The sequence below is a fragment of the Drosophila persimilis genome, unplaced genomic scaffold (genome assembly GCF_003286085.1).
Source record: "Drosophila persimilis strain 14011-0111.01,24,50 unplaced genomic scaffold, DperRS2 tig00000002-arrow-pilon, whole genome shotgun sequence".
Classification (NCBI taxonomy): domain Eukaryota; kingdom Metazoa; phylum Arthropoda; class Insecta; order Diptera; family Drosophilidae; genus Drosophila; species Drosophila persimilis.
The window spans coordinates 16,476,435-16,490,460 of NW_020825289.1; the positions used below are offsets into that span (position 1 = coordinate 16,476,435).

The window sequence follows — 14,026 nt, forward strand, 5'->3', positions numbered from 1 at the left end:
GGTAGAATTTGCAATCATTTAATTAGTCCTTAGAAATCCCGATCCATGACAACCGGGCGCGGCATTTGCTTAGTCTTCCATTCCTCGAATGTCAGATCGCTGAACTGATTGATGTCCATCTCGTAAGGTACCATGTGCTGTTCGAAAAGTTTGTTGTGCTTCTTTATCGATCGCCAGTTGTCGCAGAACACATTGCGGCGCTTCTCCTTCTCAATCTCACTGTGGTAGTGGCCCCCAAAGTCAATCTTCAAATAAGATAACTTAATTAAATTCAAGTTATGAGCATTCGATTGTCACCAGAACTGACCAAGAATTTTTCCCAGGTAATCCGACATAGCACTTGATCATTTGCCTCTTCCGAGACCTCTGTTGTGGAGTCAACTTTAGAGTCTTCTTCTTGACTGTTTGTCGGTTGCTTAACTATGGATTTTTCTGTGGAGGACTGGAGATTTTCCTCCGAATTAGTAGATGCCTCTAATGGGAAGGCGGTAGAAATAGCTTCCTCTGATGAGACGATCTCAGGAGCTCTCATTACACTGGGGCGGGGCATTTGCTTAGTCTTCCATTCCTCGAATGTCAGATCGCTGAACTGATTGATGTCCATCTCGTAAGGTACCATGTGCTGTTCGAAAAGTTTGTTGTGCTTCTTTATCGATCGCCAGTTGTCGCAGAACACATTGCGGCGCTTCTCCTTCTCAATCTCACTGTGGTAGTGGCCCCCAAAGTCAATCTTCAAATAAGATAACTTAATTAAATTCAAGTTATGAGCATTCGATTGTCACCAGAACTGACCAAGAATTTTTCCCAGGTAATCCGACATAGCACTTGATCATTTGCCTCTTCCGAGACCTCTGTTGTGGAGTCAACTTTCGAGTCTTCTTCTTGACTCCTTTGCTTAGCAATGGACTTTTCTGTAGTAGATGCCTCTAATGGGATGGCGCCAGAAATGGCTTCCTCAGATGAGACGATCTCAGGAGCTCTCATCACACCGGGGCGTGGCATTTGCTTTAGTCGCCATTCCTCGAAGGTCAGATCGCTGAACTGATTGACGTCCATCTCGTAAGGTACCATATGCTGTTCGAAAAGTTTGTTGTGCTTCCTTATCAATCGCCAGTTGTCGCAGAACACATTGCGGCGCTTCTCCTTCTCAATCTCACTGTGGTAGCGGCCGCCAAAGTCAATCTTCGATTTAAAACAAAGCAATTAAATTAAAATTCCAAGAATTCGCTTGTCACCAGTACTGACCAAGAATTTGTCCCAGGCAGCTACACATTGTACTTCATCAGTTGGTTCTTTCGAGACCTGTTCTGTTGTTGAGTCAAGTTTCGAGTCTTCTCCTTGACTGTTTGTTCGTGGCTTAGCAATGGACTTTTCTGTAGTAGATGCCTCTAATGGGAAGGCGGTAGAAATAGCTGCCTCTGATGTAACGATCTCAGGAGCTCTCTCCGATGTGAAGGTCTCCGAATGACTGAGCGATGTAGAGCTGCTCTCAGATGTTCTCTCCGATTGAGACGCTTCAGAAGTTGCCAGCGACCGTCCATCTGTCACAGGCTCCACCTTAATGTTCGGCACGGGAGTAGACGTCTGGACTGGGAGTGCGAGAGCCCATGTCACACCCATCAGGCACACACAGAGGCAGAGAGAAGGCCGCGAAACTGTACTCATTTCAATTGTTTTTCGCGTACTGAGCTGCGCTCACAGCGGATGAGCTATTTAAGGCATTTCTGCTAGGCAGCTGGCGCTGGGCCTGGGGCTGGGGTCATTAAGTGGAAACATACTGATGATTTCCGAGAATTTTTTCCGAAGCTGGAAGAGGGTATCGCTTGCACTTGGACAGATCAGAGTATATTTACTCTAATTATCGTGAACAGATTAGAAACATGGTGGCTGATAAGAAGGTAATCTTTGAATATCCAAATTCAAAGTGGGAATTTGCTATGGATAGCGATTTGTGTGCGGCAATATAGCGATAAGAAGGTTATTCAATTATCCCGTACGGTACGTGATCTCACCGTAGATCATTGCATAGCTTGAGTAGCGTTACGTTTAAAATTAGTAAATTTATTTATTGTTTAAGTGACTATCTAGAAATACAGACTAAATGGGCTTCTACTTATTATAGGATGGGGTAACTGCATTCGCTGGCGATGCCGCAGAAGCCGCCGGCATTGCGCAAGATTCGCATGAAACCGCCCTCGCCCCAGTTCTGGGAATACGAGTTCTTGATGATCCAGTAATCTTGTCCTCCCTCGGATCCATAGCCGACGACGACAACGGAGTGGTTCACCTCGTCCTGGTTGCACTCTTCGTCCGCGTAGATGCCGCCCTGGTACTGCTCGAACGAGATGGGGGCAGCGTTCATGGAGCAGGCCAACGGGCCCAGTGTGGCCACCACCTCCTTCATCTTCTGCTCGTCGCCTGGTGTGATGGTGGCGTAGTCGCGGATCTTCACGATGCTCTCCCTGGGGGGCTGGCCAGCCGTCTCGTTCTGCCTGCACTGCATCTCGAACTGTGTGTACGGATACTTGTTGGCCAGAGTGATGCCGTGATCGCGTATGTACTCGAAGCCGTATTCCTGGAAGCCGCCGTCACAGCCCATGTTGCCGTAGTCGTCGGCACAGTCCACAAGATTCTGCTGGGACAGCGAGGCCAGCACACCCGTGCGCCGGAAGAGATGCCCCTCGAGGGCGCCCGTCGTGGCGAACGACCAGCAGGAGCCGCAACCCATTCCCTGGAATCCTGGCGGCGTCACTCCTCCCTTCTCGCGCCAGTCAAAGGACTCGGGCAGGTTGCCACTAGCCGGATTGGGAGCAGTCACGAAATTGATGTGGCCATTGGTGTATTTCCTGAAAGCAATTTGAATAAACTGAATGAGTACCGCTGATGAATGGGTCTGCCTATAAATGTGTCAAGTGCATGAGCTTTATTCTGAATAAATACTGCAATAAGAACGAGGGGGAACATTGTGAGTTGCTGCGGACACCGCAACTCTACTGTTATACCCGATACTAAGTCAGTATGGCTCTACTCCGGCAGACGCCGCTAATATTAAGCGACACGACGAAGAGTGCGTGCGAGAGAGACAGAAAATCAGTCTGAGCGTGACGTCGGGCGCTGCGTAGCCACTGCAAATTGATTTGTTCCCTTTGGCTATAAAAATTATCTGATCTGATCTGATCCAGATTCAGAAACCTGATAGATATGATCATTATCTATGATTCTGCGTTTTTAGTTTTCTCGTATCTTCAAAATTGTGCCACAGATTTTCGTCCTTTGTGGGGGCGGAAGTGGGCGGGGCGAAGTTTTGAAATATTTTTGTAGCAGTGACATATCACAGAAGTCTGGATCCAAAACATCGTTGCTCTAGCTCTTATAGTCTTTGAACACTAGGCGCTGAAGGGGACGGACAGACGGACAGACGGACGGACGGACGGCCGGACAGACAGACATGGCTCAATCGACTCGGCTATTGATGCTGATCAAGAATATATATACTTTATGGGGTCGGAAACGATTCCTTCTGGGCGTTACACACATCCACTTTCACCAGAAATCTAATATACCCCAATACTCATTTTGAGTATCGGGTATAAAAACTTCAACTATGGAATACACTCCAATGGACTGCCAAAATTGAGTACTCGGAAAATGAATAAGCAACGAATAAACAATTACTCTGATTCATAGCTAACACGATTATCTTTCAAGCATTGCCAAAATTGTGTAGCTGTTTCGCTCTTGATAAGCGAATGATAAGTGAATGACTCGGAAATACGCGAACAGAATTCATTCAAGAGACCTCCGAACTGGATCCGCAGAAACATAAAGCTGCTCCTCCTTCTGGCCTATGCTTGTGCTTACGCACGGGGAATATGCTCAGAAAACCAGTTCGATATTTATGAGATGGGTGCTAATTATTCAAGCACTGGGCTCCCCCTTTATGGGCTTTGATTGCGTCATAAATTGTGTGCTACTTACTCGCCACTCTCGGAGACCTTCGATCCAAGAAGCGTGGCAATCTCCTTCTTGGTCAGGTCTGCCAGCGGATTGAGGTACAGGCGGTAGCCGGAGAAGCCACCGTCCGCATTCTTATTGCTCAGGTCGATCAGGGACTTCTTAGCAGCAAATATACTCTCGCGGTATGCCCGCTCGCCTTCGTCCGCGTAAATTTTGCCAGTTTGGGCCAAGAAGTCGTCAAAGTTATTAACGTCGCACAGCTTGGGAAACGACTGGAGGGACTGTAATGACACTGCGCCTAGGCAGGCCAAGCCCAAGACCAGCTGCAGCCACATCGAAGGGCACTTCAACATCTGCAATGATGGAAAGCAAAAACAAAAAAGCGCAAGTGTTAAGTATTGGGAAATAAGTTATCGTAGCTCCATATGCGGTAGACAGGTGTCAACATGCGTCAGCCGCGCATCTCCATAGTTCATTGACCCTCGGTCGATTCTATTTGGGTTACATATTGCTGATTTTTTGGCAAACCCTCTTATCCACGTAATACACATTTTCAGATACGAGTATCTGTGACACTCGTAAACCCCTTGAAAAAGGGAAGATTTCCAGAGAAATTATGTAACATCTGAAAATCGTTTCAACAGCACACAAACACTTAAGTTTTCACTTTGTGGATGAATATCCATTCCGTAACTGTGCGAACAATCGATTATTCATTCTGCAGATCATCTGCCATGCTCCATCTGTCGCCCAAACAGGTAATTAATGACATTAAAATTCCGTAACATCGACTCTTTCACTTCCCTACCGTCTACCATGATCTATCGGATTTAATTATTAACTGGAGAGCATTCGATGTTTGTTGTTTGCTTTGGGTTCGGCATCCGATTGGCCAATTTCCTGATGGATGATATATCATTAAAGGTTGAATAATCCCATTTGGATATGATTTACATATGGTTTGTGTCTCAGCGAAACACAAACGTGAACCCACGAATGCATTTGATTAGCCTGAAATGAGTGTTTTACGACTCTTTGGTTTCTTTTGGTCGTGGTCAAGTCTGCATTATAGGCCAACGAAAATTTCACTTTCGATGCTGTGAATATTCAGAGATACTCGTACCCTTTTGCAGGCGTCCCATGCTGGGCTCGGGTGAAAGGCATCGATCTATGACCACATGTAAGCCCTAATTGCAACCGTCTGTCCAGTTGATTTGTTTGCAATTATGATTCACACACACACACACATATAGACACAAAAAGAGCCTAATCACCTTTTACAACGTATACGTATTCGAGAGATATCTCTTCCGCGTGCACAGATCCAACCGAAGATGCTGACGACTCGGACTCCGCACAGGTTATAAGCGAAGCTCGACGATGGGGCTTAGATTTATATAGTTGGAGGGGACTCCCCCCGCCATGGACTCTGATACAAACTTGGATTGGGCCAAAACCAGATGTTCACAAATGTGAACATTTTCGAACACGAATCTAGCATGAGGTAAAGATGTGTCTTGCGGTTGGTGCCATCGCATGGTTATTTGTAAATGTACATGTATGTATATGGTTTCTTTACAATAAAATATACAGATGTTTAATAAATATTAAATGAGAGTGAATTTCCGTCCAGTTTTTGTCCACGTTCCGTATCTTGGAATATTATAAGTTTACTGAGTAATCTTTTTTAAAATTTTATAGATAGGGAAAGATTTCATAGCAGTATTAGAAAGGGAAAATTACTCTGAGAATTCTGGGTGCTACAGACATCTAATATGTCCCTAAACACTTCGACTTCTGGGTACACGAATAAACTAATAATTGAGTAAATTCGGTAATTCGATATATGCACTGAATGAATGCTAATTGAATCGACTCAGAATACAGGCCAGACGCATTCATTTAGCCAAATGTATTTATACACACTAGCTTCCTATTTAACAGGTCTTTTGGTCCATTTACTAAACGAAGATGCTAAAAAGTTCAACGACTTATGTGGTTGTAAGTAAGTCTCGTCTCAAGATGCACAGTTTATCGCCAGATTCCGCTGACTACAATCTTTGAATTACATAATTTAGCACTTGGTATTCAACAATTTAGACAAGACAACAAACAAACAATCATATAAATGTTGCAATATTTATGAGGCCCATGAACAAGAGGCCCATGAATATGATTAATCATGCCTGCCCATAAAGAGAGAGGGAGAGAACCCCTAAACGGGGCGTGATTAGAGCTGGCTGCTTTTACGATGCCAGGCTGGAACCAGGCCAGTGGGGTTTTCAAATTAACAGCGATACGAGAACCTGGCGAATCGAAACGGAACGAGGGCTCATTTGAAAAGTTTATTGGGCAAATAGTGCGCCGCACCCTGGACGCTTCTTGAGGCTCTTTTCTAACGGGGCTTATCGTCACATTACGAGTGTCTTCTGCTGCTTCCATCTGCCGTGGGGCAAGTGCGAATTCGAGGCTGTTCGGCATGGGGCAGGGGCAGGGGCAGGGGCAGGGGCAGGGGCAGGCGCATAGAAATCTATTTGCACTTTTCTTGCGAAAGTGACTTACTTCTATTGTATTTGCGTTTGCAATCAGAAGGAGAGTTACCACCGACAACTGTCCCTATATAAGGCCCGTCGAGTGGTTCTTTCGGGCATCAGTATCGGAATTCGTCATGCTCAAGTTGGTGCTCTGTTTTGTTCTACTCGCCGCCGGCGCAGGATGGGCCTTTAACCACGGCCAGGATTTAGCCGATTTCGAAGCATATGTGGTAGGTTGAAACCATTTTCCCACGCGATCCGCTCTTGCAATTAGACGAAAATCGTATTCCCAGGCCAAATATTCAAAGACCTACCCGACCGCATCGGCGAGGTCCTTTGCCAACTACTACTTCGTCTATAACCGCAACCAAGTGACGCAGAACAATGCCCAGGCGGACAGGAATCGCACCACCTACCGCGAGGCGGTGAACCAATTCTCAGACATACGCCTGGTCCAGTTCGCTGCACTGCTGCCCAAGGCCGTGTACCCCACCGTCTCGAATGCAGTGCCTCCTGTAGCCACGCAGGCGCCGGCGGCCGAGTACGACATCGTCGCGGACCTGGGCATGACCATTACGGTGGAGGACCAGGGCGTGAACTGCAGCAGCAGCTGGGCCTATGCCGCGGCCAAGGCCGTGGAGATCATGAATGCCGTTGGATCTGGAAATCTCTCCCCCCAATCGCTGTCCGCTCAGCAGCTGATCGACTGCGCTGGCATGGGCGCCGGCTGCAGCACGCAGGCCCCGCAGTCGGCCTTCGACTACCTCACCCAGTACTCGCTTCTGTATCCATCCGAGGACTATCCAAACACGCCAGCTCTCAAGCAGCAGGGGATGTGCCTGCCAGCCCCGTCGGTGGGGGTGGGCGTCCAGCTGACCAGCTACTCGGTCCTGGCCGACGGCGACGATACTGCCCTCATGCGTTACGTGTCCAACGACATACCCGTAGTGGTGGACTACAATCCGGCGACCTTCGGCTTCATGCAGTACTCGAGCGGTGTCTACCAGCCGCCCACGCGACCCGCCACGGCCGCCAGTTCTCAGTTCCTGGTGGTGGTGGGCTACGGCTTCGATGCCGCCACCAATCTGAACTACTGGAAGTGCCTCAACTCATTCGGCACGGGATGGGGCGAGCAGGGCTACATCAGGATCGTGCGCAGCGCCAGCCAGCCGATCACCAAGAATGCCATTTTTCCCAACTCGTAACTCGTCTCTCGTAACACGTTACGGTGGGTTGCCAGTTGATTCAGTTAATAATCGACGTAGATAACGAAATAAAGTTGAATTTAAGAGCCAATCGAAGCTATTTGTTATAGTTTGCAACTGTTCAATCCATTGCTTTATTCGATTTCCCTTTGTATTTAGTTTATTTATTGAGTTTTCATCTACAAGCGGAGCTTTACAGACTTAAATGCTAAAAATTAACAAGTTCACATAATTTTTGCTTTATTCTTTCTCAAAGATCTTGTTCGATTTTTCGATTTTCATTTAATGTCTTGTCTTTTCTTTTGTGTTCTGTTATATTTCTGTTTGCATAATATGTATGTATTTCCTTTTGTGTGCTGCTGTTCGAAAAACCTAAGAAACAAATGGAAATGGAATCGATATATATATATATATTTGGTATATATATATATATACATAGAGAACATTCAAATCAGGCAACGCAACAAAAAGCATAATTTTGTTGGTGTGTGTTCTTTCTTTTTGTTGTTGCTGGACTTCTCGAAACTTTCTTTTGGGATTTATGTAGATATATTTTGTATTTTTTTGTTTTTATTTTTGTTTCCTTCAGTTGCAGTAACTTGTTTTGCAAACGTTTTGTGGTGTTATTATTACTCTGTTTTATTACATCTCAATTGCATATAATAATTTGAAGTATCTGTTTTGCTCTTTCATATACTATACTCGTATTCCATTTAAATGTTTAAATGTTAGTTTAGAATCTCTTCCCGCCTCCGTGTCTGGTAAAGCAAAGCTCAATGATATGATTCACGCTGCCAATTCATGTCTTTATTATGTCGTTATCTTTTATTTTTTATATCCGAGTATTATCAATTTCAGCGTGGTTTTCATGTTTTGTTTCTCTGTGAATGTGCTCAAATGCGTATTGGAGTTTCTCAAACTTTGTATTATATTTATTTATTTTTGAATTTTGTTGAAAAGTTATTCGATCTGTCATGGATTGGATTGCAGTGATAAACGAATAAAATGGAGCTCTGAGAGTTGGAATATCGAATCTAAATTATGTACGTGTCTGAGATTATTCAACTTGTTGGAGAATTGCATTTTGTTTTCTTTTTATTCTCTGGTTGGTTTCCTTTCCTCCATTTTTTTTTTAAATTACGGTACAACGGCAAGTGTTTTGTTATTTGTCTTTGGTTTTTTTTTTCTTTCTTTGTTTTATAAATTAAAATTAGTTAAGTTTATCTACATATTCTCACGCTTTTCTCATTATTTTTTTGTATTGTTTTTTTCTGTAGTTTTATTAGCTTTTCATATAATTCTTAATAATATTTAACTAAATAAATATAATTTTATATATTTTATGCAATTTCTGTTATGTATACGATGATATATAAATATAATTAAATTTGTTTGTTTGCTTTTCCTACACAAAATGATGTGTTCTTAACGGCTGTCATATAATGTGTCATGTGATGTGTTGGCTAGTGTTTTCCTTCCACCTTGCTCATTTTCTTGCTACCGTTTTTGGGTTGACTGTACTTTTGCTGTATCTGTATCTGTATCTGTGTGTCTTTGGGGGGAGGCCTGCCGGATCGGATCAATGATGATAATGGAAATTATAGCGCATAAGACATAAAGTTTGATGAGTATTTTGTCTGTTGACAAATTTTAGGAAGATTTATTTGTTAGTTTTCTATTTTGGTTTTTGTTTGTATGAAGCTCAAAATGGACAAAATATGATTTCATAATTTAGTTGCTAATTTTATGGATTCTCTGGTTGATTTGTAAATAGTTTTCCCATTCTTTCTATTTAATGTATGTATATATATGTGTATATATATATTTTTATTAATTTTCCTTCCTATACTTTTCTTGAGTTACATATAAATCATTATTCTGGCTTCCTATGAGTTCGGAATCCTAATTATTTCAAATACTATGCTCTATAGATGTTCTCAATTAGTTTACCTTCGGTTTTTCGCATAGCTTATACGAAGGGGTTACCTTCTAGGGTTGGGTTGCCGTTGCCCTATTCTGTCGTGGTGTTAAATTATACATTTTTTTGGGTTTCTTCTCTTGTCGGGCTTCTCAGATGTTTCGCCGCAACAAAGATTAATTAATTATAGTTTTTGCTTTGTCAAGTTTTATTCTGGATTAAAGTTTTGAAATTTTTCAGGCGGAGACATTTACTGGCAGTTTCTCTGTATTTTTTTTTTTTAATTTCGAACATAATGTTAAGGGAAATGTGGATTTATTTGTATTACTGCCCCCAATAACTGCTGTTTTTTTTGTTGTTTTTTTGTTTCGTTATGCTCTTTTGCTGTTTATCATGCGTGACCATAAGATAATTTTCAATTTATTGTTAGTTCTTTTACACTTACGAACACATTAAATTAAATTAAATTATGCAACTAAATGAGCATCAAGTCCGGACCTGCACCAGGCCAAGAAAAACCATCGAAAGTAAGGCAAAAATAAGTGGATACAATTGGAGGTGTGAAAGCGCTAGATCCCAGCTAAATTTATGAGCTCTGGACTTTTATTGTGTGCCCGGAGGTCAGCAGGAGCGCGCAGCCGGCGGCCAGGGCGAGAGGCAGTATCATCCACGGGGCTGTCAGCGAGTTGCCGCCGTTGCACAGGTCCTTGGTGCAGGAGCAGTAGATGGCAGCCACATCGTGGGTGCCCGAACGCCGCACGCACTCCACATCGGTGCGCTCGTCGTGAATGTAGCCGCAGCCGCGCACAATGCGGGTCTTGCCATAGACTTGGATGGGAATGCACAAGGATTAGCATTATATTGATCGGACTTGGAGTATTGGGACTATGACTCACTCTTCTGCACAGTTTTGCGGCACAAGGTGGGCTTGTACCTGTCCTTGAGATGCTCCAGGGGCTCCTGTTTGCTGCAGTTGACCTCGCCAATGGAGTACGGCTCGAAGGGATCGCCGCAGCGAGGATCGAATTCGCTGTTGCAGTCGTAGCACATCAGGGCAGTGGACACTGGGGACGGGAAGAGAAAAGCAACAGCGGGTTACACCGTTATATAGTACAGGTACAGGTACAGTTCGCCAAATGTCAGGGCTGTCAACTGTCAGGGCTGTTTTTGTGTCGGTCGGGACAGGGTTGCCTTTTTTGCATTGCATAAAGTGGGGGGCTTACCTTGTATGCAGCAGAGCACGCCTAACAGCAACAACACTTTCTCCATGAACGGCGACATTTTCTCTGCACTTGGGTTTTTCGTTTATTTACTTATGCTCTTAGTCTCTTTTAAAACTCTTCTTTCTCCAACAATTTGTTGGATTTCGTTGAACAATTTGCGGTTTCCTTTGCTGTTAGATTATCATGTTAGCCTGGAAAATGAGAATGCATTTGCTAATTCTGTGTAAACAGAACTGCCGAACTGCCGCGATTCTGCCACTCGCTTCGCTCTCATCTCTTCACCCCGACGATGAAAAGTGAAAATCCATTGGGCAAAAATAAACCGAAAGCTATGCGGAATAGGGCAAAGAGGAATGGGAATAACGGCAGAGCAAAGTGGGACGCAAATAGGAAAGACAAAAAAAAAAAAGAAACGAGAACTACGAAAGAAGTGCAGTTCGACAGCACGGTCTGGGGGCGGGGGGGTTAGGCAAGAAAGTGTGAGGTAATAAATGCGACTGCGCAATGCATCAGATGCGCTCTCTCTCTCTAGCTCTGTCTTCTTGCACTCCACTCGCTGAGGCAAAGATAATTGGAACGAAACTGTAATGACGCGCTCTGTGTGGAACCCATTCGGGCGACCCAATTAGTGGGCCTGTCGAAGCCAACCCAATGCTCTTGGCGTCGAGCTTGATCACTGCCCTGGCTCAAAGTGAATTTCAAATGATTTAAATGTTAAGGTTTATTATTAATTTCTTGTAGCACTAATGGAATGTGTGCAGTGGCTTTTTATGAGATTCTAATGGGAAGCATGGACACTTAATAGGATTTCCATGATTACTATCTACGATTTAGTGGGCCAATGGCTTAAACATTGATTTTCCTTCGTGTAGAGTGGGTGTTACGGATGAGGAACCTATTGCATTTGCTGTCCTGTAGCTAGGCAACCCATTCCACCACCCACTCACCCAATTCCCTCCCATACCCGCCAATAGGGGTAATCTTTTAATAGTTTTGTCATCGCAAGCGCTTTTCCGTTGCCATTTCATTCCCCTCAGGCCTGGTCGAGTTGGCCTCGGGGCCGCCTCGAGTGAATTGTGATTGTGGCACGGCCCACACGGGTGGTGCACTATACAGGAGCAATTTACGGGACATTTAACGGGGGAAAAGCAATTTACCGTTAAAGTTGTTGAGCATTCAAAGCTCTGATACTTAAGCTCAAGAGATTTATTTTTGGAACTACCTTTGAGACGGAAGATCAAAGCGGTCTTAAATTATGAATTACCCGATATGAGATGAGAAATAAACCAATTCCTTTAAACGGAACAATATACTAAAATATTGGAATGGGGCAGAAAAACGTCAATGTACATAGTTTTACCTTTCTATGTCAAGTCTCTATTGGCCAAAAGTAATTACAAAAGTACTCCCGCCATTCCTGTGAGGGAGACACCAGACACCCCTTTGACAGCAGACAACTCCGTCTCCTCCTCTATTAACTTGTACAAGCACCAGGTCGTATACGTAATCAAGAAAAGTGCAATGCACTGAAACCTTAGTAGAGCACCAATCCAATTGCTAAGCTGCTGGGGAAGCGGAAGAGGAGAATATGATCAGAGTTGGCAATATTACGCATACGCCTCGAATTCGGGTTTCTGGCACACACAGACTCAGACAGTACACACACACACACACACACAGAGCATGTGGAGAAGAAAAATGAAAAATGGACAGCTGAACGAATGAAAAGCCAATCAATATGGTAGTCAAGGGGCTGTTGTCATGTCGGGACCCGTCAATCACAACAAAATGCTGTTGTCGGGCGGAAGGGTAGAGTACCCCCCGCCATACGGGAGGGGGCATTTGGCGAGTGTGTCTGTGTGTCCATTATGCCACTTCCCCTTAAATATTGGATGTGCCTTTTTCGATTAGATTGCATTCTCTGTGGCATGCAACACTCCACAAAGCTCCATATCCATCTTCATATGAATCTCCCTTCCAGCCTGCCTGCCTCCCTCCCGCTCTGTGGCTCCACAAAATTCAATGAATGACCTAGTTCAGACCATACCATACCGTGACTCCCCCTCAGTGGCACCTCATTGTGCTGCATGTTGTCAAGTGTCTCCGTCTTTTGGCAGTTCCTGCGGGAAATGTTCCTTCAAGTAATCTACTGCCTTGCGTCTGGTCTGTCAGGGTCTGTTTCCCACCGTTTTCTCGGTTGGCTTTTTTTCTTTTGTTATGTAATAGTCAGATAATTGGCATAAAGGCATACCCTATCGATTTAGCCATTAAAAAAAAGAAGGCAAGCACCAACGAACTAGGCAGAATAAGTGGAACGAAATAGTTGCTCAGGTGGTGGTTCAGGTGGTTCGTAGATGGTAGATGGGGTTCGGTTCGGCAGGTACATATCTGCTGCACTCTCGGTTGTATAATAAAATATACAAGTATATGTACAGGGTGCAAGGACTCTTGGATTAACAGACAATACGTTTTTTTTTGTTCTTATTTGAAGTGCTTTCGCTGTATTAGATATGACTCTTTTATCAAAATAATATAAGGGTTAAGTAATCTATAGCTTCTTTTTTTTTTGGTTTGATTATACAAGATTGTGGTCTTTAGACTCAATTCAATTAGGATTTATTACACTCCATTTATACATATACTATGTACGTAAGGGTTTTTTCATTTTTTCAAACTGTTTTGTAATGATTTTGTCGCTCTTCGCTTTTCACTTTTCACTGATTTGTTTTGAAGTCACTTTTCACATTTATGTGTTGTCTCACTGTTATATAATGCCCAGGCCCTTACCACTATTTTATATAGTTCTCAAATGTCTGCCTTTCCATAACGATATGTTCTACGAGTATATGTCGAGTATATCTTTTGTCGTTGTGTTCATTTACATAAGAGCGGATGATGATGTGGGAGTCCGGAATTAATTTCCTTGGGTTGGGGTTTCTTTCGAACTATTTCAAGCTGACGTCCGACCAGAATGGAAATGAAAGTTCCGAAACTCTTGAAAACGAAAAGAAGGGCTTTGTCGGTGGGTGGAGTGAGTACGATTTCAGTGCAAATTCTCTCGCAAGGACGAAGCACAAAGTCAAAGCGTGCACGGAAAGAGAGAGAGCGAGAGAGAGAGAGAGCGTTAGTCAGTCAGTCACCCAAGGTGTATTTATACAGGGTGAGTCATTCACAGAGAGCTACAGTGTT

At 43.9% G+C, this 14,026-nt stretch overlaps 4 protein-coding genes across 4 annotated transcripts; 1 reads left to right on the top strand and 3 right to left on the bottom strand.

Annotated features, from left to right (window-relative positions):
* Positions 1-2: 2 nt before the first annotated feature.
* LOC6592435 lies at positions 3-1,660 on the bottom strand. Its single transcript, XM_026985799.1, has 4 exons — positions 1,246-1,660; positions 793-1,182; positions 308-730; positions 3-245 (listed from the first exon to the last, which is right to left on the bottom strand). Exons 1-4 carry the CDS (start codon positions 1,618-1,620, stop codon positions 30-32), a joined length of 1,404 nt encoding a protein of 467 aa, XP_026841600.1. The 5' UTR covers positions 1,621-1,660; the 3' UTR covers positions 3-29.
* A 452-nt stretch (positions 1,661-2,112) lies between these two features.
* On the bottom strand, positions 2,113-5,268 carry LOC6592434 (cathepsin L1). Its single transcript, XM_002017971.2, has 3 exons — positions 5,232-5,268; positions 3,979-4,310; positions 2,113-2,846 (listed from the first exon to the last, which is right to left on the bottom strand). The coding sequence occupies exons 2-3, from the start codon at positions 4,308-4,310 to the stop codon at positions 2,117-2,119; spliced, it is 1,062 nt and encodes a 353-aa protein (XP_002018007.1). The 5' UTR covers positions 5,232-5,268; the 3' UTR covers positions 2,113-2,116.
* Positions 5,269-6,625: 1,357 nt separating this feature from the next.
* Positions 6,626-7,787, top strand: LOC6592433 (zingipain-2). Its single transcript, XM_002017970.2, has 2 exons — positions 6,626-6,721; positions 6,785-7,787. The coding sequence occupies exons 1-2, from the start codon at positions 6,626-6,628 to the stop codon at positions 7,694-7,696; spliced, it is 1,008 nt and encodes a 335-aa protein (XP_002018006.1). The 3' UTR covers positions 7,697-7,787.
* Positions 7,788-9,044: 1,257 nt separating this feature from the next.
* Positions 9,045-10,901, bottom strand: LOC6592432. Its single transcript, XM_002017969.2, has 3 exons — positions 10,838-10,901; positions 10,511-10,678; positions 9,045-10,442 (listed from the first exon to the last, which is right to left on the bottom strand). Exons 1-3 carry the CDS (start codon positions 10,893-10,895, stop codon positions 10,201-10,203), a joined length of 468 nt encoding a protein of 155 aa, XP_002018005.1. The 5' UTR covers positions 10,896-10,901; the 3' UTR covers positions 9,045-10,200.
* Between the last annotated feature and the right edge of the window lie 3,125 nt (positions 10,902-14,026).